Genomic DNA, 26,598 nt, shown 5'->3' with positions numbered 1-26,598 from the left:
AGTCTCCACATCTTGTCAGAACTTAACACGTGACTACGAAGTGGACGACAGTGCTACCTAGGGAACACATCACGCGCGACTGATATAGGTCTTGCAGCGCTGCTCGCAACTCGCACTTACTGCGGTGCACATGCGATACGAGGCGTTGGCCGAGCGGAGGCAAGAAGGGGGGGGGGGGGGGGGGGTGGAACTATTTCGGAACGCGGAGGTCTGGGTCGCTTACGTCACGTGTCGTCAGAAGAGGCAAGGGCGGGGGGAGAAAAGGAGAGCAACGGAACGATGAATAATAAGTTAGGCAAGCGGACGCAGACGGACGGCGCGCGATGGAGGCGAGCTCCTCTGCTTGGCGGATTTCTTTTGGCCGCGATAGATGCAAGTGCCGTCCTTGAGCGCTCGTCCGCTCCGTTGATGAGTACCGGTAGCCATTCAGGGGAGAGGGGAAAGGGAATACAGCGGTACTTGTAATAGGTGTATCCATGTGTAGTGGGGAAGTAAATCACCCTTCCCCAATAAAACTTTTTCAGTTCTGCGTACGGAAGTGTAGGCATGCTTTTGCACCCATGCATGCACACAATGCAAACACATGCACGAAAGTACATAAAGTATGTTCGAACACCCCCCCCCCCCCCTCCCCGATTCTGTGCTCTTCTGAGCTTTCTAAGCATAAATATTTGTAATAGATGCATGTGCTCGGTCAAGTTGCAGATGCCGACCCTCCAGCTAGAATTAAATAAAATGAACAATCAATTACCCGATGAGTCACTCGGTTATCAAGTTAAAGCGTCATTCATGATTAGTTTTATTTGTTTATTTTATTTAGGCATTCTTACGAAAATGCCCACGAAGGGGGCAAAAGGAGAGAGCGTCTCCTGATTGAGTTTAGTCAGTCAATTAACTAATTAATTAATGCGTCGCATGCGTACATCAGGTATTGTACAACATTCATTTCATGTACGTGCAGTTTTACGGTCCCGCGTGCGAGACGTGTTTGGCAACATTGAATTCAAATTTCGCGCCAAAACGTGACTTTGCCGAAAACTGTGCTAACGTATGGGAAAGCTAGTGCGACATGTTTTAAGGAACTTGGAATTAGTTTAGTTATCGGTGTGCCCGTGTAGGTTTACCGCTTGCGGTACTTATGGAAAGTGTTCGGCAACATTGAATTCAAAATTGGCGCCAAAACGTGGTTTTGGCGGGAACTGTCTAGAAGTACGTGAATGCCGGCGTGCAGCGGTGCACAGAACGCGGGGATCATATTGGCGATCCGAAGCAACTGCAGAAAGTGTGAAACAACTGAAGCAACTGCCGTGGCTTATAAGCCCGGTTAGTTATAGCTCCTTCTCAATTACCGTTCCTGGCTTAGTCGTCTAACGCCGCCAGTCAAATTCGATCATGAGGTACCGGGTTCGAATCCCGTCCCGGTCTGATGTCTTTGAAGTTTTCTTATTTGCGGCATCGGTCAAACTCGGTGTCCACAATACGATTCACGGTCTGTCCGATGATTAGTAAAACTGTAATATTGCTGTTCACATTCTGAACTTGCCTTGATGACCCAATCCAACTATGAGGAAAGACCAGTGTTTTTTTTTTCTTTTGCTGTGCTAGCATTTCATAGCGAACTTTAGCGAGTGCAAATATCAGTGGTTGCTTTGTCTTTTCTGCGCAAAGCTCGTTAAAGTCGTAAAAAATATAAATTAAACATACCTTGGAACATAGCGCTAACGATTACAGCGAGGCATCACACAACGATATTACAATACTAAAATTTTCACCTGATAATTAATATAAATTGGAAGAAATTTATACGATAATCGCGCTCTCGAATATGCTAACACTATACCACTAATTCGTGAGTACTTTTCATATTGACTTCAATTTGTTCCCGTACTTTGTGAAATGAATCCCCCTCTATCGTCGGCCTGAGTATCAATAAAATGAGTTTTGTACAGTCGAACAAAACTTATTTTCTTGGATAGAGATCGTTTAGAAACAGGATCATCATTTTCGGAGTTAATAGAGGGCATCCAGGTTTTTCTTACCCAAGACATTAGCGTTAGCGATAGCGGGCGCGAAGCTTAAGGCGTAGCCAAAGGTTGGGGGGGGGGGGGGGGGAGGGTTCTAATTTTCTCAAAATATATACATGCACGCGCACATACAGACGCACGAACATACAAAAAGTATAATTCCACCCCCCCCCCCTTCCCCGAAAAAAATTCTGGCTATACCCTATTTGAAATTGCCTATTGACAAATGATGTGCTAATGTATATTTGCTTTGCTGTTTAAATATTAGTGACATCTAAATACCATTATTTACGGCCCCGAAGCGTCCCACTATGTATTTGTTTTGATGGCAGGCGCCTCAGCTACACGCAAACAATAACAACAATAAAAAATGCTATAGGTTGCATGTTCGGTGCCTGCTAGTGGCAAGCTATCTTTTCGTCCACTTTTTGTTTCTTTGTATATACATTAAAATTGCTACTTATAACATCTTCTTCATTATTGTCACTTAGTTCTCACGAATATTGTGTTTGACAAAGAAAAAGGAGCTCTTAAATTTTCACTGCTTAAGTCAGGTTAAAGGAACACTGCAAAGGAGAAAAAAAAATTCTCTTGTAGCAAAATACTCTTTCACGGTGCCAAGAACACCACTAGGCTTGCTTCAAAAGGATGCTCGGTAAGAAGACACGTAGTGAAAGAGTGCGGGTAGTGACGCTATCATGACGTCCCTGAACCAGCCTCCTGACGTCAGAGGTTTTGCAGGCGTCTACTAGAGACCACGTGGTTCCTGATTTGTAAATGTGAAGTACGTTGTGTTCCGAGATAGCGAGATGCGTAACGTACCAAGGGCCAGGAAATTTAGTTGAGTTAACGTGGTCCAAAATGCGAAAAAGGAAACGAAATTCATGACGTCACCATCGGAAATTTTGGCGGGAGATTTAAAAGTGGGACTTTGTGACATTTTATCGTTCGTTAACTAACCTGGCATTGTCAAATGTACAACACCGGAGTGCATTTAGAGTAAAAATTGTCAGTTTTCAGGTTAATCTATTGTTTGACTTGCGTGTCCCTTTAAATTCAATCTCAAGGAATGGTGAGCAAGCTTTGCAGCTTTTGGAAGTATGGAGTTTCGTTACTTTCTACTCCCTCTCAAATACTAACTATCGGCTAGTATTTTTCTATTTTTAATTTATTGCTTGCATTTGTTAGTTCTGTTAGTCTATCTGACGCTGCAATATTTGATTTGAATATGTCCTCATATTCATGTTTGACGAGCAGGTTTGTATTAGTCGTTATATGACCGCGCTTAACTGCTTTAACGAGCACGTTTCCTTATTGAACAAAAGTAACCCTCCCCTTAGTCGGCCGGAGACTGACGGTGCGTCGTCATTAACTTGTCGCTGCGTTAATTGATGATTGGCGTGATGCCGCGGTGCTTCCCGCTTTTTTTGTATACATGCTTGCTTGCATGATGCCAAAAAGAAGTTCATGTCACTTTATGCATTTAGTCAGTGTCCACATTGCCATGAACGTGGGCTTGAGCGGGGTTCTCTTTTATGGGTGAGGGGACAAATTTCACCGCAGCGCCCCTCCCCCGCCCCCTTCCGATTGGTCGTGTGACGTGCATCTCACGATGGACTGCCATTGGTCCACAGCTTTCACTGGCGTAAAGGTGGTAGATACAGTTTTTCGAATGAAACATGAGAAGCCATCGGCAGCCATGCAGACAAGGTGCGCGCGCCTGCGGTAATAAATAAGTGACAAGGAAATGTGGGAATGCTACAAACACTATGAAGCGTCTACAAAGTGAGAGAGAAATGGGCTGAGAGCTTTCGTTGCCTTCTGTACGTAAGTGTCACAGCTTTGTTGCAAATGCGAACGTAATATCAACAAATTGGAAAGTCACGCGCAGAATGGGAACCAGATCGAAACAAATGCCGCACTAAGGCCGCGTTCACACTGAGCATTCCGGCCGCCGAAAGTGCTCCGAATCCGGTTCGGCGGCGGCGAGATCCACCGAAAGGGCCCTCTCCGCGCCGATCGCTCTCGGACCGATTTTTGCGGCGTCTGCCGCCGAATCGGTCACCGCGGACCAATAGGAGCGCTAGTCAAGGAATTTCGAAAAATGGCGGCCAAGCCCTACTCACTTGTTATGCCGCAGTGCACGTAACTGAATGTTGAAACCAACGGAAGTTTAACCTACTCTGTGCCTACTTCGCTTCTGTATTTCGTGAAAGAGGTGACCGAGCTTGCTGTTGGCGTGACCGAGTTTGTGGTCTTGCAGAGCAAAACGAACCCACCAACGCCGCTGGCGTCGGTGGTTTTTCTGCTCTTCGTGCATTACAAGACAGCCACTTGCCAGCAAAGTAAACAGTACTGTCTTTTCTTGCGTACGATAATCGTCGAAGTATACACCACTGGATAGCGTAGTGGCATTTGCGAGCCGCGACAACAACCGGGTGACAGCGCATCCATCCCGCGTTCGCCCCGTAGTAGATGGCATATTCGGCGGCGCGGGGCACGTCCAGTCCGAACGACGCTGCGTTTCGGCGGCAGGGGAATTTCGGTCGCTGTAGAAAGCGGATGTTTCAGTGTGAACTAGGCATAAAAGTACTCACAGGTACAGATGCACGCGAATAAGCGTCTCAGTCGTTATTTCGCTGTGTCTGAAAAGCGCGCGCTTTTTACGAACGGAGACTGTAATGATTGCAGTTACCTTTGTGCGCCCGGTAACTACAACAAAATCGTTCGAGGCAAAACCCGAGGCCAGTCGAGACGTATGATCCTCCCCCTCCTCCCCACCGCGATATAAAGGGCGCGCGAGGGAGCGTCGCTCTCCTCCTCTAAGCGGGGCAAAGTACGTGTGGTGTGGCTACGCGCGCTCATCGCGCCATCTTGCTGGTAATGCTGAAAACACAGTAATCCCCCCCCCCCCCCCCCCCCGAGTTGCTCGTCAGCAGCGGTAAGTGGTAGATACAAATAGCTTGCTGTTTGAACGGTGAAAGACGTAATCCTCGGTGGCTCAGTGGTTAACTCCCCGCACTCGCGATTCAGAGGACTCAAGTGAAATTCCGCGCGCCGGAGTCTTTTTTTATTTTCTTGTATTTTCATATATATATACGCATACATATACGGTGAGGTACGGCGACGCCGGCGGCATAATCCAGCTGAGAGTGTCCGTGTAATTGCTATCGCAGTAAAAGCTGGGCCTCTGATGCAGACGCGCCAGGCTGCAGGGCACCATAGCTGACGCCATGTTCTGTGCACAACGTCGATCGATTGGCCTGTTGCGTGCCCAAGTGCCATATGTTTCGGCATGCTATAGCGCCACCATCAACAACTACAACCAGCAACGCAGAGAAAGATAAAAAAGGAATAAAGGAAAGGCCATGTCGATTTAGTGCTGCTGCCTGTGAAAAACAACGTCGCGCCGCAAGCTTGGACCAAGGCCCCTGAACTAGCTTGGAGTGGGCTGATTTGTCTGGCGGGGGGGGGGGAGGGGTCGGAGTGACCTTTTCGCAAACACGGCCGGAAACTCCTTGGTGAGACCCCTTCCGCCACTTTTTAAAGTCTCTTTTTTTTCGTTTTCGTTTTACACGTTCGTCGTTTACGTATTGTATGTAGACACGTTAGAAAAGTACCGTGAGTGACGAATCAGGTGCGGCGGCTGTTTTATACACGCGTGTCGCGTATTCGCTGGTGCTACGTGCAACAGAGTTCGCGTCTGCACGTGTTATGTGATTACAGCCGAGCTTATCCTTACGTGCGACGACGCGATAGCTATTATGATAAGGCCAATGAGATGCATGCAGCGTGCTTCAATTGCGCCCTGAGGTAACATCGTAACATTTTTGAAAGGATGAAACATGGCCGATAAAAAAACCGCATGCTTCCATGCGTGATATCGGGAATGAGAACACGTTTGGGATTCCTCATGTGTCTTAAATGTTCATTACGTCCGTTCGTGACGGGTCGCTATAAATATTAAGAGGATGCTTTATTTTTTTGTTGTATTTTTTTGTGGGCCTGAAATAAACGCTGTCCGAAAGCTGGGCCAACACTTCGGCAGTTCTTGGTTTGTAATAACTTACGCGGTGCTGCACGCAATTATAGCGTGACGACGTACACGTTTCTTTCTTTTTTTTTTTTTGCGACGTATCCGCGTAGTTCCGCGCAGACGACGCAGATCGCCAGATTGCGATGGTAACGCCATCTGGCAGTGGCGCCGCGTAGCTTCTTGATACATTGGCGTCGAGTCGGGTGTCGGCCCCGCGCGCGTTGGTGGGTCAATCAATACTGGGCACACTGCGCGCGCGATCCCCCTAGCTTATGCGGTTTGCTTTTTTTCGGCGCCAACTGTTTTTTTTAAGTTCCTTCTGATTTCTAGACGGTTGTACGGTAAGCCGCGTTTGTTTTCGTGACTGGCGTTGCGGCGGCGCTACGCCCGAGTCGATCATTTCTACGGCGCCCCGCTAACGATCGCTCCGCCACCTTGCGGAAGCGAGCGTACTGAAACGTGTCGTTTGTCAATTATGCCCCGTTTCTTTTTTTTTTTCTTCAGTCAACTCCAGCTTTTTTCCTCTGGAACGAATCGTTGAAATAGAAAGCATGCTACCTCATTGATCTGGATCTATAGCGTTATAGCAGCGGTGCTGTGTAGTTGTATGAGGCCCGACAGTGTCTAGTCAATAAAGTGTTCGTGGCACTATTGTCAGCTTGTGAAAGGTACTGACTTGAAGCATCTTTTGGCTACATGTGCTTGCTTTTGTCCGCTTTATGCCCTTAGCAGGTGCTGTGCACAGAGCTTATTCTGTGGACAATTTCGAAAGCCTTTTCAGGAACATTTAACTTGAAAGTAACATGGAACATAAAATCTATTAGCACACTAAATAGACTTCAGTCAGTTATTTCACACACTGAGAGTGGAACAAACAGCGCTCCATGTGGGACGGTGATTGAGTGACAGACTGACTGTTCATTCTATCACCATTTCGTGTCTTGTGCTGTCCCCATCTTGGTGACGCACCAATAAGTTCAGTGCTCCTGTATTTTATGCCAAACTGACTATGTATATGGTGACTAATAACTGTCCATCACTGATAATCGTACTGTGAATGACATTTCTTCTGCAGGTCACAAGTTTGCCCGATAAAGAGTTTGCTGTTTAACTTATAGTTGTGGGTTGCTGTATTGTTCGCTATCAGGACAATGTTACAGTATTTGCAGAGAGTAGAAGATCAGATCGCCTTTGTTTATTCAGCCAATACTGTTTGCTCTATTCATTATTTTACCAGGACTTGGTGGACGATCACTGGCAACTTTGGCAACATCCTGCCCATCGACTGGTCCAAGTCTTACGCCAGAAAACTGCAGCTGCCAGCGCTCAACCTCAATGAACGAGTGGTGAGATGACTCATTAACATCTTTTTATGGGACGCCAACCCCATTGCCACACCTTTTGGAGTACACACTCCAAAGGCCATTGTGCATGTTCAATGATCGTGATTTTGTTTGGTGTCGACCATTTGGTGGAGGAAACTGTACTTGACTGAAATCTATAATTTCACTCAAAGGAGTACTGACACAATTTAGAGGCTCACTAAAACGGATAATTTATAATTTCATGATATGCACAATCAACACTTCTATCACTGGAGCCACACAACACACATAAAGTATTTGGCTTTGCTTTTAAAGCTTTGCCGCCGAGCATCTACAGTGTAGCACCACTGCAACGGGAACGAGGAGTCGACACAGTTGACTGGGTTTGCAGAGTTTGCGTGATGCACGCAGCCTCAATTGCAGAAATTGCCGTTAGAGTTGCTGGACAATGATTCACGCATCATTGTTTACGTGAACCACGTTCGACTGGTAGCAAATGATAGCTTGTGCTAGTATATTGAGAGTTGCAGTCTTTTCATGAAGTCATGCTTGTATTGACGCATCACGTCGAAGCTGCCCTTTCTGTACCAAAGATAAAAGTTGCTTTTTAAGGTAGCAGTAGTGAAAATACTATATTCAATGCAATCCCAAGCACTGGCACCATTTTTCAGGTTCTCGATGCCATGTTTTTATTTAGTGCAGCTAGCCAAAAATATTTAAGTTTTGCATCAGCACTTCTTTTAAAAGATAGGTCAGTTTCAACTGTGTAACTCTGCCTACAACTTGTTACGCTTGCTGAATAAGAATAGAATGTAATATTTTATTTCAGACATAGTTACATACAACATGAAATATGTTCACAAGGCAAGGCAATAGGAAACTCGTACGCCTCCTGACGAGGCCTTCACCCCGGACTCCCACATCCGGGGTGAAGGCCTTATTATGTTAAGCAAATCTCATTATGTAATAAGATTTGCTTTTCACTGGCAATACTGACATACTAGAACTGACTGTACACTGGGTCTGGGTACTGCACTAAAATGTATGTACATGTGTGCATTCATGTGAATGGCCTATATACATCGTCACAGGGACAAAGAGCAACATAAAACATAGGGAGTTAAGTGGACAGTTAGTCAAGTGGCCAAAAGACGGTTGTCAGCTCATAAAGTCAAGATTTTTTCTAAGTTATCTACTGTCATTGTCCTCTTTTTTAGTGTATTAATAAATGTATACAGTTAAACCCCTTAATAAGAGGCAGCCCCGCCGCGGTGGTCTAGTGGCTAAGGTGCTCGGCTGCTGACCCGCAGGTCGCGGGATCGAATCCCGGCTGCGGCGGCTGCTTTTCCGATGGAGGCGGAAATGTTGTAGGCCCGTGTGCTCAGATTTGGGTGCACGTTAAAGAACCTCAGGTGGTCAAAATTTCTGGAGCCCTCCACTACGGCGTCTCTCATCATATGGTGGTTTTGGGATGTTAAACCCCACATATCAATCATCATAAGAGGCATGCTCTGGGCAGCAGTTCTTGTCTCTTATATGAGATGTCTCTTATAAGCAGCGTACCTCGTATGCATTTTCTTATCAACCCGTATCTTACTGTAGGCATAATGGTGTCTCATATACAAGTTTGTCTCAATTATGTGTCTGTTATGTGTACAAGTTTGTCTCATTTATGTGGACATTTTAGTATGGCTCTGTCTATATCAAGATAAAGCCCTACCCAGCCAGCTGTAACACTGAAATAAACTTGTATTTTTTTCACACGAATTTTCCCGAAGTTTGCATACACTAGGTGCTCACGAACACAGATTCTGAGCTTATGATCGCCCCGTCCCGGTGGTCTAGTGGCTGCTGACCCGCAAGTCACGGGATCGAATCCTGGCTGTGGCGGCTGCATTTTCGAAGGCGAGAATGCTGTAGGCCCGTGTGCTTAGATTTGGGTGCATGTTAAAGAACCCCAGGTGGTCGAAATCTCCGGAGTCCTCCACTACGGCGTCTCTCATAATCATATGGTGGTTTTGGGACGTTAAACCCCACACATCAATCATCAATCGTGCTTCTGACAGGGGTTGCTTTCATAGTGTCATGGCCTGAAATGATGCAGTAAATCGTTCTGGGTGAAGTCTGATGATCTGATTTTAGGGTTAGACTTCGATATTGCCACTGAAATGGCCTCTGTATAGCTAGTAAATATAGTGATGGGCAAGGAATGATGCTGTACAAATAATCACGGCCTACTCAAGAAGGACTATGGGTTGTTCGAACTTAGATGCACGACCCTTGACATTTGCATGTTACCAGGAGGATGTGCTTCTGTGCGTGACCAGGCTCATAGAGGCTTTTTGACTTTCTTAAAGAAAACGGACTTGGTGCCGCGTTTATAGACATTTTTCATGTGACTATTTTTTCGCGGGTGTGTTTTCTCCCCCTTTTTTACTTTCCTCTTCTCTCTTCTTCTTTTCTCCCTCCTTTCCTGTATGCCTCCCCTTCTCGAAGGAGCAGGCAGGTGTCAGCCTGGTTCCTCCCTATTTCCTCAGTCTTCGTGTTTTCTATATAGTACACAAACCAAATAACAACAATCACGGCCTGCTTGGTTGCACATTGCAGAAATCTGAACGTCTGGATGGCGGTCTCGACAATGGCTCGGACGACGAAGAGGAGCTGGCCAAGGATCTGGACCTTCACGCGCTCATCCTCTCCAGCCTACAGCAGGAGCCCATCTTCACAGCTGAGCAGGTGCTTGAGGAGATTGACGAGATCATGCAGGTAGGGAGGGAACCAATGGTGTGCGACAGTCACCTTGACAGAACCACCTAACCTCACGAAAACAAAGCAGAGGCAAAAGAAAGAAACTACAGTGGATGAACTTGGTGTACGCGCCGAACCGGTGCTAATCTTCCACCATACCCGATAATCTCTTTCTCTCTCTCTCTTTTGACATCTGTCAGTACAGACATCCTTATTTCCCTCACTGCCAATGGAAACTTAGAAGTGTGGCAGCTTGGGCTAGTTGGTATGGCATGACGATAGTTATAGCGCGAGAACAAAACGACGACACAGAGACAAGAAGGACACATGTCTTTCGTGTCCTTCTTGTCTCTGTGTCGTCGTTTTGTTCTCGCGCTATAACTATCGTCATGCCAATAGAAAGGTTCATGTACATTCATATTCTGGGTTGGTCGGTCCTTTCATTCGTTAATTTTGTCTAACTACATGTCAGTTGAGCATCACGCGCATAGTGCAGAAAGCATACATATTTGGCTGCCTCCAACTGCATTGGTTCTTTTTTATTTCGTGCTTTCATTTTGCTTTTGCTTATTTTTGTATTTAAGTTAAGTTAAAACTAATTCAGTGGTCTTTTTCATAGTTTCTTTCTGGTCTAATTATTCATTGACTTTGTACGTAGTGGTATTTTGAAGCAGACAGAATGGACTTTGCAAGCACTTACACTTTGCTGCCAAGAATAAGCTTAGACAAAAAAATAAGTAATTAGAAATTTGTGATGCGATGTAGACATATGGGCACTGAGGTTCCACTGCAAAATTCAAAAAGTAGAAATTTGAGCTTTGTCTTTTTTTGTCTTCCCTAACAAATATTCTCTTACTGCATAATTAGTTCAAATAAATTTAATAAAGAATACTTTACCAGTTAAATATAGTATTGCTCTTTGATGACTCTTCACAATATGCTTACATAAGTTGTGAAGTGGCTGCTTGAATTCTGCAAACTCCGTCATGTTTGTGCTGGCATAGCCCTGAAACAATTCCAAAAATAATCTCCGAGGAGAACGTCTGCTAAGCCCTGTCACTGGCGACCAAAGTAAATATTTCCTCTTACTGAAGACTTCTGCATCTTTCTTTTTCTCTCTTTTTGCCTTCTTTCCTTTTCTCCTTTAGGAGACCGCCCCCTCCGAAGGGGTTCCATCACCCGACGGCTCCCCGGAGAAGACGGCCAACGATGCCATGACCAAAAATGCTATCTCGTCACTCGTCTATGGAGAAAGTGAGTTGATTATGCCTTGTGTGTAGACGTCTCCTGTGTAGGTGTCCTTGTCTTTTGTGTAGTTGAGTGTGTCTAGCAAAGGGGCATGCTGATAAAAAAAAGTGTTTATCACGTTTTCACCCTTGGTGTTAACATAAGGGATTTTAAAAAAGATACTTATATATGTGTCTGTTGTTGTGGTTGAAAGGCTAGCAGAAAGAGAAAAAAAAAAGAATAAACAAACAGAACCAGTTCCAATTCTCTTTAAAGAAGCACTGACATCAAACTTGCTTATGTCAAGATTTTTGCGTCAACGAGTAGCTATCGACCCCCTAGTAGGGATTCGTGACCTAAAATGCATCTGAGGGACGAATGGGTATCTGTAATATTGATTAATATATTCGCTATCGAACGCACTTCAAAATGGGTGGAGAGCCCGCCAAATTTTAGTGCTGGCAGCACTACCTCGCGGCCACGCTGTGGCCGCTGCACAGCTGATGCCGCTTTCACAAAAAATGGTGACGTCACACTGGCATTTCGTCTGCTAGGCACGCACATACAGTGAGTCCAGCTGTGTCTCTGAAGGCGTAGACATGTTTCTGTGGGCAACATCGTCGTTCTCGTCATCATCGCGATCAACAACGGTAAGTGATGATGACAGCAACCTCGAATTGGGTATCGCCGCGATTCGCGACGATCCTTGCTTGACAAGCTCCGCGTTAAATGCAATGTATTTGTCAGTCCCGGCCGTACTGTCGTAGCTCAGGAACACCAACTACGCGCCTCATGTCACGGGCGTTTGGCGAGTGAATCACTGCTTTCAGCTGCAGCAGGGCACACGGTAGGAATAGCCACGGCCTCGAGAAGAGGCCTCGTACTGCCAGTGAAACCTACCGTATTTACTCGATTCTACCGCGCCCTCGATTGTAACGCGCACCCGATTTCCACCGCGAAAAAAAAAACAAACTTAAGACATCGATTGCAACGCGCACCCATTTTTCTCGCTGGCCAGCACGATCACACCACTCGAAAAAACGACTCCTTTCGGGAGCGTTTTCCATTTAAATATGAGGTAAGGGCAAAGCTTGTGCCCATCTGACGTGTAACAGAGCATTGCCGTCACTGTAGTTTTACCGTGGACCGATGTCAGCACGCGAACTTGCTTCGCCCCCTTCTTCTCGACGGTTGTGGTGCCAGGCATGTCGAAGTAAAGAGGCGTCTGATCGGCATTCTCGATTTGCCCAAGCAGGTAGCCGTTGTTGCGCCGCAAGTTTAGGACGAACCTCTGAAAACTGTGAAGCTTTTCATCGTACTTCTCCGCAAAACTTTTCGCATATGCATGTTCCCCTTCGGAGGGAAAAGCCTTTCCTCTTCATAAAGTTAGTTAGCCAACACCTGCTCGCTTTAAACTGGCTCCGCATTAGACCTTTTTCTAAGACTAATTGCATAGCCCGCACTTGGTGCAGTTCTGTCTTCACGGGCCGCTGTGCCGCTCGCTGCTCAAGCACATACTCGCCGAGCAGCTCTTAAATTTGCGGAAACCGACCCTGCTGTGGTCCACTGAAACCTTCGCGTGAAGCTTTGCTGTCGACAATCTTCTGCTTTTGTTTCCGCCGGTCCCGCACGCACGTTTCGGGAACTCCGAACGACCGCGATGCGGCCCGATTTTCGTCCGTTTCTGCACACGCGATGACTTTTCTTTTAAAAGCGGCATCGTGGTGCACTCGAGTTTTTGGAGTCGGCCCTTCCACGCCGTCGATGCTAATGCACTACTAGATGACGAACTCCTCAGCACACGTACGAAGTGCCGCACATGGGAAACACATAGGCAGAAATGGCTGACGCTCCATGCCGACGCACGTAGGGGGCGGCCATTTTGGATTTGCCGATGGCAATAGAGTGACCGTAATTTTTTTGTTCATACTCGATTCTAACGCGCATGCGATTTATGAACTCGCTTAACCGGAAAAAAGGTGCGCGTTAGATTCGAGTAATTACGGTAACTGGTTCGCCAACACAGGATTTATCCTGTTGCAGCTAGCCACAAAGTGAAGGGAGCAAACGCGGCTGTTCTTCACAGGGGTCCAGTCCCTCTGTCCAACGGCGCGTATGAAGTCAACCCACTGACTGCGTTGAGGTTTGTGGCTTTGAAAGACGTGAAACGCCACGCACTTTCCGCTTTTCCTGCGCCTCGACGTGCAGGTTCTCACTAAGCGGCGGTTCTCCGGCATTCTGGCATGTATTGTCACTCTGAATGATCGTGCTCACACGCAGTTGAGCACAATGCAAATCAGTCGATGCGACACGATGAATCGCACGCACGCCTCAACACAGCAAGGAGAGCCACTAGTGAGAGCATGGTTGAGAGTCGGCTCCAAACACACTCAAAGATCGCCGACGTCATCATTACTAGCGTATCGTCACTCAAGATGGTATTTGTGGAATGTATCACACCGAACACGTAGCACTAGTGTCGATGTCGCAGGGTAGTCTATTTTTCGTTTTTCTCCTTAGCTTTTCTACGCTGTTTGACGTCGAAATAAAATAACTTCGACGCGACGGACGCCATTCAGATTCGGCCAAGAAGACCTATGCATACCAAGTGATCGAATGACGGGCACATCTCGATCTTGAAATTTGATGTCAGTGCTCCTTTAAAGATTTGCAAATCGAACGCATTGTTCCGAGGTTGCAGTTTTGGTTCCTGACAGCGGCGAGTTGTCCTTTGGTCCACTTGAATTTGTTCATGTGCTAATTACCACAATAAATGCACCCGTACTTTCCTTAGCTTGATTTTTTGTTGCATCTCATTAAAGAAGCATAAAGGGCACTTCACTCACTGCATCAAGTGCATTTCCACATGCCTGCATTTCGTTGAGTCATGCTAGCTGGGATGCTAAATAAGTTCACCGGCTGGCCTTACTTCATATAACATTCCAGTTTGATGCTGTTGCATTCACTGCTGTGGGTGCCGTGGGTTTCCATAGAACTGGCTCGCTTCTCACAATTTCCTATAGAAAGCAGTGCCAATGCCTTAGAAATCCGTCATATATTTGTCGCCGCCGCGCAGGGCTCAAGACGCTGTCGACAGCCGAGCTGAACGAGGTGCTGGTGGAGCTGGAGCGGCTGATCCGTGATCACTCCGAGACGCTCATCCAGGAGCTGGCCCTGAGGGACGAGCTCGAGTACGAGAAGGAACTCAAGAACACCTTCATCTCTCTGCTGCTCAGCGTGCAGAACAAGCGCCGGCACTTCCACATTGACCGGCGCAAGGGGCGCCCCGCCAACTATCACAGTGTACCCGAACCCAAGGTGCGTGGCATCTCTTTAAATTGCACTTAAACCTTGATATAATCAATCCTGATATAACGAAATATTGGTTATGATGAAATAAACTAATAATAGGTTTGCAATAGATATAATGATTAAATGATAACCTTATAACGAGTTTTCAGATATAACGAATTTATTTGTGTAAGATGCACCTTCATTAATGAGGTGCGAGTATGAAAAAGTGGTAGGGGAAGAATTGACTTTTATGTGGCACGAAATTTTCACTGAGTCTCGTTAAATATACATTTATTAGAATTCACTATTGCTTAGCGAAATGTGACACATAGATCAGATGGTGGTGTTCCTATCTGCATAGCGTGAAACTGCTCGGTGGCACAGATATGTCTTGTTGGTGGTCGGTTTACGGTGTCTAACCCTGGTGCCACTTTCGATGGGTGTAGTTGTCGTCAGATTTTATAGCAGAACAACAGATGATGACCACATGCACTCGTCAGCAACGAAAATTGGTCCCACATGTTATCAATGGCGACTATGTCTGTCATAGTTGTGTTTCTTGACGCTGGATGGCCGCACTTGTTCATGTTGTGCTATTTGTGCCTCGGCTTTAGTTTTATTCACATCTTTCATTGTAGTATTGCTATGCAGTGAAGCCATTTACGAGTTATCTTTTTGACGCAGTTAGGAACCCCGACGGATTGAAAGAATTGCACCTTTACCTTTACATACACAAAGAAAGCTCTGCACATTGAGGGATTTAGTCTTGCAGTAATGTTGGCAGAATTTTCTTCTTTGTTCACGACAGCGAAAAGGCATATGTCCCAAAGCTTCGTATAATTTTGGCTTCGTATAAGAGGGCTTCATATAAATTTGGCCGCCTGGAGTTCCTTGATGTGCACGAAAATTGCACAGTGCGTGAGCCTTGATCATTTCTCCTCACACGAGTCGCATGGAGAAAGCCAGGGAGGGCTGTTCGTGTTCATATGGTGGATTAGTTGCAGATGTTGTACTATTAGCCGATGTAGAATAGTAGAAAGAGGCCATACAGTGTGAGTAACGTAGCAGCTCACTACTCGTTAGACCGTAGCACTGAATGCCTGCACTACGTGCAATGTCTGTCTACATTGTGTGTGCAACATTTGTGCTCTATGCCAGGCAATTACTCAATATGTTGGTTGTCCCGAAAAATGTGCTCTACAGGCTGTGTTGGCCAGGTCATTCCAGTATTCAAAAATCATTGCTGCACAAGGTTTTTTACTTTTACAGTCGCACCCCTCTACAATGAAACTGATGTGGCGCAATAAAAGTTTTGTTGAAGCGAAAGTTTGTTTCTAGTGAAATCGAAAAAATATAGTTGATCTGAGCTAGAAAAACAAAAAAACGTTAATTCTCAAAATTAAAAAAGTGTCTGCTGCTTCCTATTCTTTTCCAGCAGCGTCGCGAGGCGATTCTCACCCATGCATAGCGAGGTCATGGTGAAAAGCACGCTGGAACAACGCCTACAACCGCTTTCGTCAATGAACCAAATAGTTGCATTAACACATTAACACTAGCAGCTGCCCACCGTCAAAGTGTATCTCACAACGCCGAGACTGAGGCAGGGTATCGTAGAGCAGTGACTTTTGCCTTATTCTATGCCATTCTTATCATACACCACTCGTAGATAGCTGATTTTGTTGATAATGCCGATGAACATCCGCTCTGACTAGTTACCGCACTGGCCAAGCGCGAACAAAACGATAAGTTTTGGCATTGGAAAAGGCATCGTTGCGCAGTTGCACCCACCAGCTGCTTGAAGGAAACCATGAACTAAGCGGCTGAGCTGCAGCTTCAGATCGTCTGCGGCTTAAAAGCAAGCCAGTGGAAAAACAAGACAGTCTCATTGTTATTGCTATGGAGCAATGGCGGGGCCCATGCTTGCTGAACAGTGGCGGATTCTGGTGGTGCCAACGCGTGTTTTAGACTTTGTCGACATATTTTCAGGTTCTGAAAATGCATCAAAATGTTAAAGATTGTGTTTACTGTATTGCAATAAATAATAAGCCTGGAATTGTATCGTGAAATTTCTTTGAAGCGGGACGGCAGAAGAAAAAGTGTTCGTTGTAGCGACAATATTTATGCATTGACTTTTATGGTCTGCCGACGGGGAACCGTGAATTTTTTATTGTAGCGGAAATTTAGTTGAAGTGGCGTTCGTTGTTGCAGGGTTCTACTGTATATAGGTCTTTTTCATTATAGTCTGATCTTTTTTCTTTTGTATTTTTTGACAATCTCCATAATATGTTTGAATTTTCATGTGTGCGCTGAATTTGTGATCACCCCTCTATATGGGTCGTCTTTATGTATTTCCTGCTTTGTTTTCATTCTCCTCTGTGCAGTATCTCACTACGGTGATCCCCTACAATGTCGACAAGGGTTCTCCAAACAACGCCTCTTTACAAATCCTCATCAAAAGTGAGTCAATTGATCAAGCTGCATGCACGCCGTGCTAAGTGCTGTGCAGAGGGATTAGTGCTGTGCAGCCAAAGATTACTCCCACAGAACTTGCCATTTCTTCGAAGATAATTCCTGTCAAATAAGCTCTTTACAAATGCTTCTTATCAGTCTATAAAGTTTTCAGAAGGCTTGACGGCTGACATGTGTGCACACAGTAATGTGTACGTACACACTTAACTGCAAAAGTTTATCAGACGTTTACTTCTCTAAAGATGTGAACTTCTGCTCTATTGGTGTGTAATCGTTCTGATCTATCTGGTGACTGTATAGGTCACAAGGCCAACTACAGGCTGGAACATTTAATTGTGCACTATCTTCCCAGACTAAACATGAATGTGGATTCCTAGAACATTTTGCACCCAACAAGCTTTTGCTGTTGGGTTTACATGATTATATATTGTTCCGTAAAAGTGCTAGTGGGTGTCACTAAAGAAGGGAGGTACACATGTTGCATTCGCACTGACCTAGCATCTCCTCACTACCTGATAAAGCATGTTTGATCATGACATTCTTACGTCGGTGCATACATAAAACGACCACACACCCGATACATACAGGGAGGACTTCAACAGTAGCATGCGCGTTTTGGTTTGTGCCTCTTTCGGACGCCCAATTTTCTGGACACCTGAAATTCCAGACATGTCCGATTTCCCGTACTCATCTGTGGCACTGTCAAGTTTTCCATAGAGTCAATGTATGAAAAAGTCCTCAATTCCTGACACTAGTAGCCTTTGGCATCCGATTTCTCAGACTTTTTACTGTTAACGGCCGACAAAAAGTCACCACCGACACCGCCATTTCGGTTGTTTTCACATCCTCGAACTCTCCATACTCGCATTGCAGGTATGGCCAGCAGCACCGCCGCCAACCTCCGCACCACTCCATGGCTGCTGTAACCTCGAAACTGCACATGTCAATCCGTTGCCAGCTGTAGCTTAGTGACTTAGCCAAGCCAAACCTCACCGTGTACGTTCACGTGTTGCTTTGTCAGCTCTGTGGTCGCCTCTGTGGTTGATCGTTTGCTGCTGCGGGCTATCTTCTGTGATCACGTTTCCCGGCCTTCAGCATCCACCGAGTTCCTAGCTGTTTCATGCTGCGCTTTTCGTCGAACGGATTCACCGTTTACAGCGATGACACCGACTGCTCCTTCGTCTTCGTCCGCGCCTTCATTGGGCACAAAGCCCCCTCGTAGGCTCACGATGGAGAAGAAAGCCGCCATCATTGAACAGGTCGAACGCGGTCGATCGCAGGCATAGGTTGGGAGGGAGTTCGTAATTTTGAAACAAACTGTTTCGGACTTCATCAGAAACAAGGCGAAGATCTTGGAAGTGGCTGGCGAATCAACCGGGGCTGGAAAGTAGAATGCGAGCCAGGGTGCTTACCAAAGCTTGAGGAAGCACTCGTCGTGTGGCTCAATGCCATGATCGCTAAGAAAAGCCCGGTGGCGGGCGACATCCTGAAGCAGAAGGCGGAGGTTTTTGCGCTTCAGAGGGACATGAAGGACTTCAAGTTCAGCGATGGTTGGCTTCGCAATTTCAAGAGCCGCAGTGACTTAAAGTGTAGGGGGAAAGCGTTGTCGTCGGTGATTTCGTTGTTGCCGAATATTGGGATGGAAAGCTGCAGTCTTTGCTTCAGCAGTTTCCACCTAATGATATTTTCAACTGCAAGGAAACTGGACTGTTCTACAAGCTGCTGCCAGAGAAAACGCTTGCATTTGCTGGCGACCCCTGCCACGAGGGCAAGCACAACAACGAGCGGCTTACTGTCCTCATTGGCAAAAACATGTCAGGCAGCGAGAAGCTTCCGTTAGTAGTATTAGGCAATTCGAAGCATCCAAATTAGTATTAGGCAATTCGAAGCATCCGAGATGTTTCAAGAGGGCAGTGACTTTGCCTGTTCTCTATGAAGCTAACAAGAAGGCGTGGTTAAAGCAGCAGTTATTCGAAGCGTACGTGCGCAAGCTGGACAGAAAGTTCGAGCATAAATCGAAGAGTTCTGCTGTTTGTGAATAACTTCACTGCGAATGGCCACATCAAGGACCTAAAGGCTATTCAGATTGAATTTCTGCCGTCGAACACCATAGAAATCCTGCAGCTGATGGACCAAGGTGTGGTTTGGAACTTGAAGCATCATTACAAATCATGCGTGTTCAGCTGCATGGTGCTCTGCCCCGACAACAGGAAAAGCTACCCTGTTGACCTCAGGTGTGCCGTCGGCATGCCAGCGGAATCGTGGAACACGGTTGTGGAAGGCTGAGTCAGTTCTGTGTTAGACCTATTTGTGCGACTATGTGCGGTGGATCACGGTGTTATTTCAGCCAGGTGGAAAGGAAGCGGCCGCACAATGCACTCTCGCTTAAAAAAAAGCTGCGAATTCTCCAGGAGCTCAATCGAAATGGCCTGCTCAAGACGGACGTGGCAAAAAAAATATGACCTCCCTAAATCGACACTGTTGCAGCTTTGCAAAGACAGAGAAAATATTGAAGGCGCTGTAAAGAATGGGACCTTTACATCTAAACGAATACGGATGCGAACGACGCCTTATGAACAACTAGAAAAAGTTCTTTTTCTCTGGTTCAAGCGTGCACGGAGTTCCAATTTGCCCACAAGCGGACCATTTCTCGAGCAGAAAGTTCGAGAGATCGCCATGCAAATGGATATTGAGAAGTTTGTCCTAAGCGACGGATGTCTCAGCTGCTTCAAAACACGCCATGGCCTAGTCTTCAAAGCAATCTCAGGTGAAAGTGCTCAGTCAACATGGACATTTGCATCGACTGGCAACAGGGGCAGCGCGAAAAATTTTGATGAGCTTTGAGCCACCAGACGTCTTTAACCTCGACATGATGGGTCTTTTTTATAAGGTGCTTTCATCAAAGACTCTCACCTTCAAAGGCGAAGCCTGTAGTGGAAGAAAACGCAGTAAAGATCGCATCACTGTGCTGGTGGGTGCAAACATAGGAGATGAGAAATAGAAGCTGTTTGTAATAGGAAAATCAAGGGAGATGAGAAATTGAAGCTGTTGGTTATAGGAAAATCAAGGCAACCACGTTGTTTCAAAGGTGTTGGACACTTCCTGTTGTGTACCATGCGAACAGAAGAGGGTGGATGACCAAGGGCATTTTCGAAAACTGGCTATGGGGGGAACACGCAAGATTTACGAGGCAAGGCAGGAAGGTCTTCATAGTGGATAATTGTCCAGCCCACGGTCAGGTTGAGACTCCAAGCCATCACTCGGGAATTCTTGCCAGTCAATGCAATGGCAGTGATCCAGCCGATGGATCAAGGGGTTATTCTGAACACTAAAGTTCATTATTGCACACAATCGCTTCATCGAATGCTGCTTTGTGCAGACAGCGGGAAATGCTACATCATAGATTTATTGGCAGCCATCCACATTTTGGCTCATGCCTTGGAGGCCTTGAAGCAAGTGAAGGCAATGAGAATACACAGATGCTTGATGCTTTCATCATGCTGGCTTTCAAGTGCAAGAAGCAGTACCCGATTAAAAAGAAAGCCCTGTTGATGCCGACATTGAGGCAGTATTCAGTGAGGTCGTGCCCTCTGCCACTTTCACGTTGCAGGACTACGAATCGATTGATGAAAATGTTTGTACCTGTCATGAGGAGACTCTTGAAGAAATGATAGCCAAAGTGCAAGATAAGGATCAACCTTCCAGCGATGAATGTGATGGCAATATTGCCAGTGCAGTGGTGCCACCAGACCGATCAGCTAAAGAGGCTGTTGAACTTTTGCAGCGCTATTTTTAGCATAAGGCTTGTCCAAAATTTCTGGCTAGTTTGTCAGGCATGGGCGCGTACCTTGTGAAAAAACAATTCAAGCTTGCCAAACAAACCACCTTTCACTTCTTTTTTCTCCTACTCATCCTCATGAGTAAGGTGAGGGTCGTGCAATTTGAGTAAAGGTTTTTATTCACTAAAAAAGTGTACTTTGCTTAAATGAAACTTCTGATAATTGGAACAGTTTTATGGATCCCTTTCGAGTTCTGCTTAAGAGGAGTCGACTGTATTAAGTTATAGATGACCATCGTGAGATGAATATGGCTATAATTTTTATTTTGAAGTTACTTCTCTAATGGAACTAATTTGATGCAGGCTTCATTGACCCTTACCTAAAGTTACACAGCAGCCTTTATCAAGTGTTCTACATTATTGAACGAAGCTTTCACTGCCTGGAGGCATGACATTCTTCATTTTGCTTGTTCTCAATTGCAGTTCTCCACGCCATCAATGATGACAGCCCCACAGTGCCGACGCTCTTGACAGATTACATCCTGAAAAGTACGTGGCCAGCCATGTTGATTAGAGCATTGGTAAACATAGAGCTCATGCTAAACATGGCATGTTAGAGAACATTTCCAATGATAGGCACTTGTTTCTACAACTGTGTGAGCGTACAACCAAACTTGAATGTGCAACAGTTATGTTTGTGTTCGTTGTATTATTAAAATAACTATAAAAAGCTTGTTTCACTAACACTTCAGTGTCAGCGGCGCTGCTTGTATGCGAATTATCTGTGAGTCAACCCTTAGCAATGTTTATGAGCAAATCATTGTGATTGCTGCAAATAATGAAGATTGGGCGCAACGACTGGCATCCGACCCAGGCTTTCTGCATGACACTCGGGTGTTCCAGTGCTTGAAACTGCTTTGAAAGAAGGATCCTAAACGACATAAGTTAGTGCGTGGAGTCACGTTGAAAAAAAAAAAAGAAATCTAACATATGTGGCAGAAGCGTAGAATTGCACCAGCTGTAATGCCATGCAAACTGTGCAACAGGTGGGAAGTGTGGTGGTCCTCCCATAATTATCGTCGTCAACCACAGCATAAACGAAATGTGAAGTGAGCACGCATTCCCTTGCAGGCTTGTAGTTTCGTCATTAAATGATGAAATATTAAGTAGCAGGCACTTCACGACTGTATCTGTAGCAGGCATTCCAGTATAGTTTAATGTGGCTAGTATCTGTAGCAGGCATTCTAGGATAGTGGCCAGTGTTATGCACACAATCATTCCTTTTCCTTCAAGCATGATGAGTGTCTGTTGATAAGGGAATCGTGGCAAGCAAATAAAGAGACGATGCGAACTGTGCCTGACTACGCTGTTGCATTAGACTCTCGAGGGCAAAGCTCGACAGTCCTCATGATTGCTGTGGCTCATTTTTTGAACATTAGTTCAATCGATTGAGTATGTGAAAGTTTCAACCACCTGCACTTATACAGTGCATAATAAGAGAACATAAGATTAACCTATCTAGTAAATTGCCAATAGAACTCAACTTAGTGCTGTCACACCTGCCTATTTTTTATGCCTGAATTGTAATTTATTTTTTTTAACCCTGTTGTGAAACTTGTACGAATTTCCGCTTCGAGGTTGCAATCAATTAGCTGTATACCTTTTTGCTGTTTTGTGTAACAGGGAGTCAGTGCAATTCAAGCTGTTCTTATGTCTTTTAGCTGTCTTTCTCATCACATGCTCTTGTTGAATGAAATTTCAATTTCTATTACGATAACGGGGCTTCCTGCGTTACGTTTTGCAGTTTTATGTCCGACGTAAAGCAAGGTGATGCTGAGAAGCAAACAACTTTGCCAGATCATTCTTGCGGCCCACTCCGGTGCCAACCTCGGCCCTCGGCTTTCGTCACTCTGCACGAGGCTGGCGTCCATCGATGGCAGCTGAAGGCTGAAGTCCGCAAAAACGCTTGTGGCCCGCGTCATCCCAGGAAGACTGGTTGCTAGGATTTTACGATGTCATCGTTCTCTTTGTTTCCGCTTCATGTCTTACGAGATTTATTTATTATTAGAAGGAAACGGGGAGGGGGGGGAGGAGTCACTGGCGAAAAAAATTTTCGTCCTTGCGGTTTTTATTTTTTTATTTTTTAGAACAAACCTTAAAGTAGGAAGACTGCTTGGGGACCCTTTGCTGTCGGCAACTATCAAGGCTATGTAGACGGCATGAGGCTGTAATGTTAACTGAGCATTTCATAGTCAAGTTTTTATTTTTATGTGTTTTTACCGCGTCTTTAGCAGCGACTGCAGCTGAAAAATCAAAAAAGGGGTACAGGCTTTTATACTGGCAACAACTGGTGACTATTCAACAGAGACACTGGCCAGCCAGCTTCCATTTTTTATTGTCAGAACAAATTTTATAAAAAATATTTGGCGACAGACATTGCATTCAGGCTTTCCAAGTGTATTGCCTCAGTAAGGCGACATCAAAATATACAGTAATGGCCTAAGTGTGTGCTACTAATTGAAGATGTTTCAAGTCGAGCATTTGTAAAGTAGCATCCATGTGAGGAGGAGGAATCTGAAGACTTGCACGTCTACACACGCCCCTCGTTACTCTATTAGGTGCAGTGTCTGGGCTTGGCGGCCATGGCCTCCTTGTTTCGTCATGCCAGAGACGGAGCTTCACGAACGCTATGGCAAAGGGTCTCGAGTTAGTCGGGACTATCACCATTACCACTCACGCGATGGCTTTATTTGTTGAAGCATCATTTCAGACCTTGAGCAAGGCAGTAAAAGGTCGCTCGCCAGTAGTCGGCCGGCTTTTCGCGCGGGCCCGATTCTCAACGTATGGCACTGCGTGGCAACGCACCTCTCGCCCACGTCATAGTCAAACTCGAGCCAATGGACTTAGGTTTCGCGGTTACTTGCAAGGCGTCTTTCATGCTTGGAGCTTGTTTTAGAGCTTGCACTTGTTTTTTTATTGTGCGCTGAAAGACAGCTATATGAAGTTTATGTATAGTTTATTTAGAGTGTACAAATGTGGGAGCTGCACTGTGGAACGATCACTTCTGGAAGCGTCGTCATCGGTCAGTGTCGATTGAAGCGCTGGCAGCTCTGGCTTTACGTTTTATGTGAGCCTGTGTGCCTCGGTTGCATGCCAGAATGTGTCCTTGTTGTTGAGACGTTCACTGCATTAGCGAGAGCCAGAGAAACTAGGGATGTTTCATTTGCCAAACGATGTTTCTCTGAGCCTTGTAAACAAGCAGTCAAATTTCGGGTTGGTCGGTGCAACATAATGTTAAAACTTCAAACGGGGTGCACACACAGAGACAATTACACGACCTTTTTTTGTGTGCTTTTGTTGTCTTAACTGTGTTTTCACCATTGAGGCTTGCCTTAGCCGCACTCCAGCTGCGGGCCACCTTCACATAACTGCCGCACTAGTACAGTGAGCCATTTGACATATTTACGGAGATATTGTGGCACTGTGCTAGAAGCTGAGATCTGAACTTTACGCCTTTGCTTTGAATGCCTAGTGTCTGCACTGCATCTCGAAGAACATACCTTGGTGTAACCACAGTGTCGTTCCTAAATCAATGCACCGAGCTCACAGTTGAGTGTTGTAGTGCACGAAAGACATTATTATTATGTTTTCAATGACAACCTTAAAGAGTACGTACATAAGTGATCGTTGCACAGTGTGGGCCCGGCTGTTTTATTGAATCAGTGTTGTTCTTTATCAGGGTCTTTTTTTTCTATTCATGTTTTTTGCACGTGTACAACTTTATTTTTTTTGTGGCCTGTTTTTCTTGGCTTTTACCCCTTGTTGTATCTGTTTTATTCCCAGCCATGGAACATTTTATACCTGATTTTGTGAGGGACAAAAACTGAACTTCTCTTTACACAAATTTTTTAATGCTAACACTCTTCGTGATGGTTTTCGTCTTTCTTTCCCTCTAGGGCGTTGAGTAAACTGCTTGAAAATGCCAGTAAAGCTGCTTGTAGATTTTGGAAATTTTTACATCCATGCTGATTAATCAAATTACTGCAGCTTTTGATGAGGATTACAAGATTGGAAGAGTAGGTCTTTAAGCAATGTTCTTTCGGTAGCTACGGCTGGCTAAGGCTGTGGACTTACTTAATTGGATGAAATGCCCTAGGTTGAGTCTGATTCATAGGCAGTGAAGCTTTATGTGCAGCTTAAAATCTGACATTGCTGCATTTGTACAATTTCCACTATTCAGGGTTTCAGCAGGAAACTCGGTGAAATTGTGCAGCTGTAGCCACGTGATTGTGAAGCAAGCAAAGTGCAATGGTTTTGAAATTCTTTACAGGGTACGAAATCTCAAGAATTTTTAGACGTTGCTTTTTGTGTCAACAGGTGGTTGTAATCTTCAGTTGGCATTCAGTGAAAGATTCTGGGAACATAGACATTTAAAATATATGCTGAAAAGGTGGCTTGGGTACCCAAATCATCACAATATTATTGCACTCATCAGCACTTAGTGTGCTTCGATTTTAGTGTAAGTTTTAAACCACGAACTTGCAAGACCATAGTAGCATGCACAAAATAGTAATGTGTAAGGGTTTCGTGGGCTCTCTCTCTCTTTGCATATGTCCATCGAACTGACAGTACATTGAGATGATAAAATTACAGTTCGGAATCTACTATTTGAATGCATTCCTGTTAGATCTGCATGTGTTAATTGAACTCACAGTACGTCGTGATGATAAAATTACAGTTTGGATTGAATGCATTCCTGTTAGTAATGCTTCGTTAGACTTTGAGGTGTGAATGTATACTTTCAAATCTTGCGCTTTTGAGTGTCTCTAAACCATGACACGTGGAAGCAAACTTTTGCCGACACATATGCTTTCGCAGCTGTCATTCAGGTCTTCACACTTCTTGCAACAAAACTGACGCGCAGTTCCTAGGTCATTGGACATTGTTCATATCGGCTTTGGCACGATGTTGTCAGTCATTTACTCACGTGCCATGTACTGATCCTTGAATCTTGAGTGTAGCAGAAGTGTCTACTTCTTGTTACAATGTGCATGAACAAATTAGCATTGTGCAAAGATTGTGAAAGCAATATTGTCTTTTGTGTCTTAGTTATCAGTGCTCCTCCTTTCTTCTTTGAAAGCTTGTTTAAAGTGACAAATGGATTCTCATGAATTACTTAAGAAGTTCAGGTTGCAATCAAGTATGCTACTCAGATTTATGAATTTTGCATAAATGCGCTATAAGAAAGAACTGCACAACATGATGACAGACATGAGGAATAACAAAAAAAAAAATGAAGGGGGATGCTTCTCGACAGCATTCTGAAGCCACACATATTCCACACATATAAGCCACACATATAATAGCCACATTCTGAAGCCACACATATAATAGATATTGAAAAGTGTATTCAATATCTATTTTATAGTAATGCCACTTTTGCATGTCACGAAATGATGTCAATGACAAATGTGCGTTCTAGCTTGGGGTAGCGCTTTACATTGAAAACTGCTTCCTGAAACCAGCCTAGCGAACATAGATAGCGACGTATCTGCACTTCCGTGCCAGCGTTTCTTGGCATTTTATCTCGACCTCGAAAACGTGGCAGGAAAACCCGAGCATCTTTCTCGTAAAGGCCATACATGAAAATGCATCTCTCCATGCGAATGAATTGGAGCAGAAAAGTGATGTTGCGAT

The 26,598-nt window shown here is 45.1% G+C and overlaps 1 protein-coding gene across 3 annotated transcripts in view; it reads left to right on the top strand.

The window, feature by feature from the left end:
• Window positions 1-23,201, top strand: part of Unc-76 (fasciculation and elongation protein Unc-76) — a 46,740-nt gene extending 23,539 nt beyond the window's left edge. For 2 of the 3 annotated variants that reach the window (XM_037416242.2, XM_075871043.1), the window contains exons 4-10: window positions 7,298-7,406; window positions 9,993-10,151; window positions 11,282-11,387; window positions 14,437-14,678; window positions 17,036-17,111; window positions 21,385-21,450; window positions 22,706-23,201. In XM_037416242.2, the coding sequence (XP_037272139.2) occupies window positions 7,298-7,406; window positions 9,993-10,151; window positions 11,282-11,387; window positions 14,437-14,678; window positions 17,036-17,111; window positions 21,385-21,450; window positions 22,706-22,722 (775 nt within the window). In that variant the 3' untranslated portion in view covers window positions 22,723-23,201. The remainder of the gene's footprint in view (window positions 1-7,297; window positions 7,407-9,992; window positions 10,152-11,281; window positions 11,388-14,436; window positions 14,679-17,035; window positions 17,112-21,384; window positions 21,451-22,705) is intronic. The other variant, XM_075871044.1, reaches the window with a different exon arrangement.
• Window positions 23,202-26,598: the final 3,397 nt, after the last annotated feature.

The sequence above is a fragment of the Rhipicephalus microplus genome, chromosome 8, assembly GCF_043290135.1.
Source record: "Rhipicephalus microplus isolate Deutch F79 chromosome 8, USDA_Rmic, whole genome shotgun sequence".
Classification (NCBI taxonomy): domain Eukaryota; kingdom Metazoa; phylum Arthropoda; class Arachnida; order Ixodida; family Ixodidae; genus Rhipicephalus; species Rhipicephalus microplus.
Note: the sequence above shows the minus strand (reverse complement) of the source record. Positions and strands in the feature narration are given on the sequence as shown.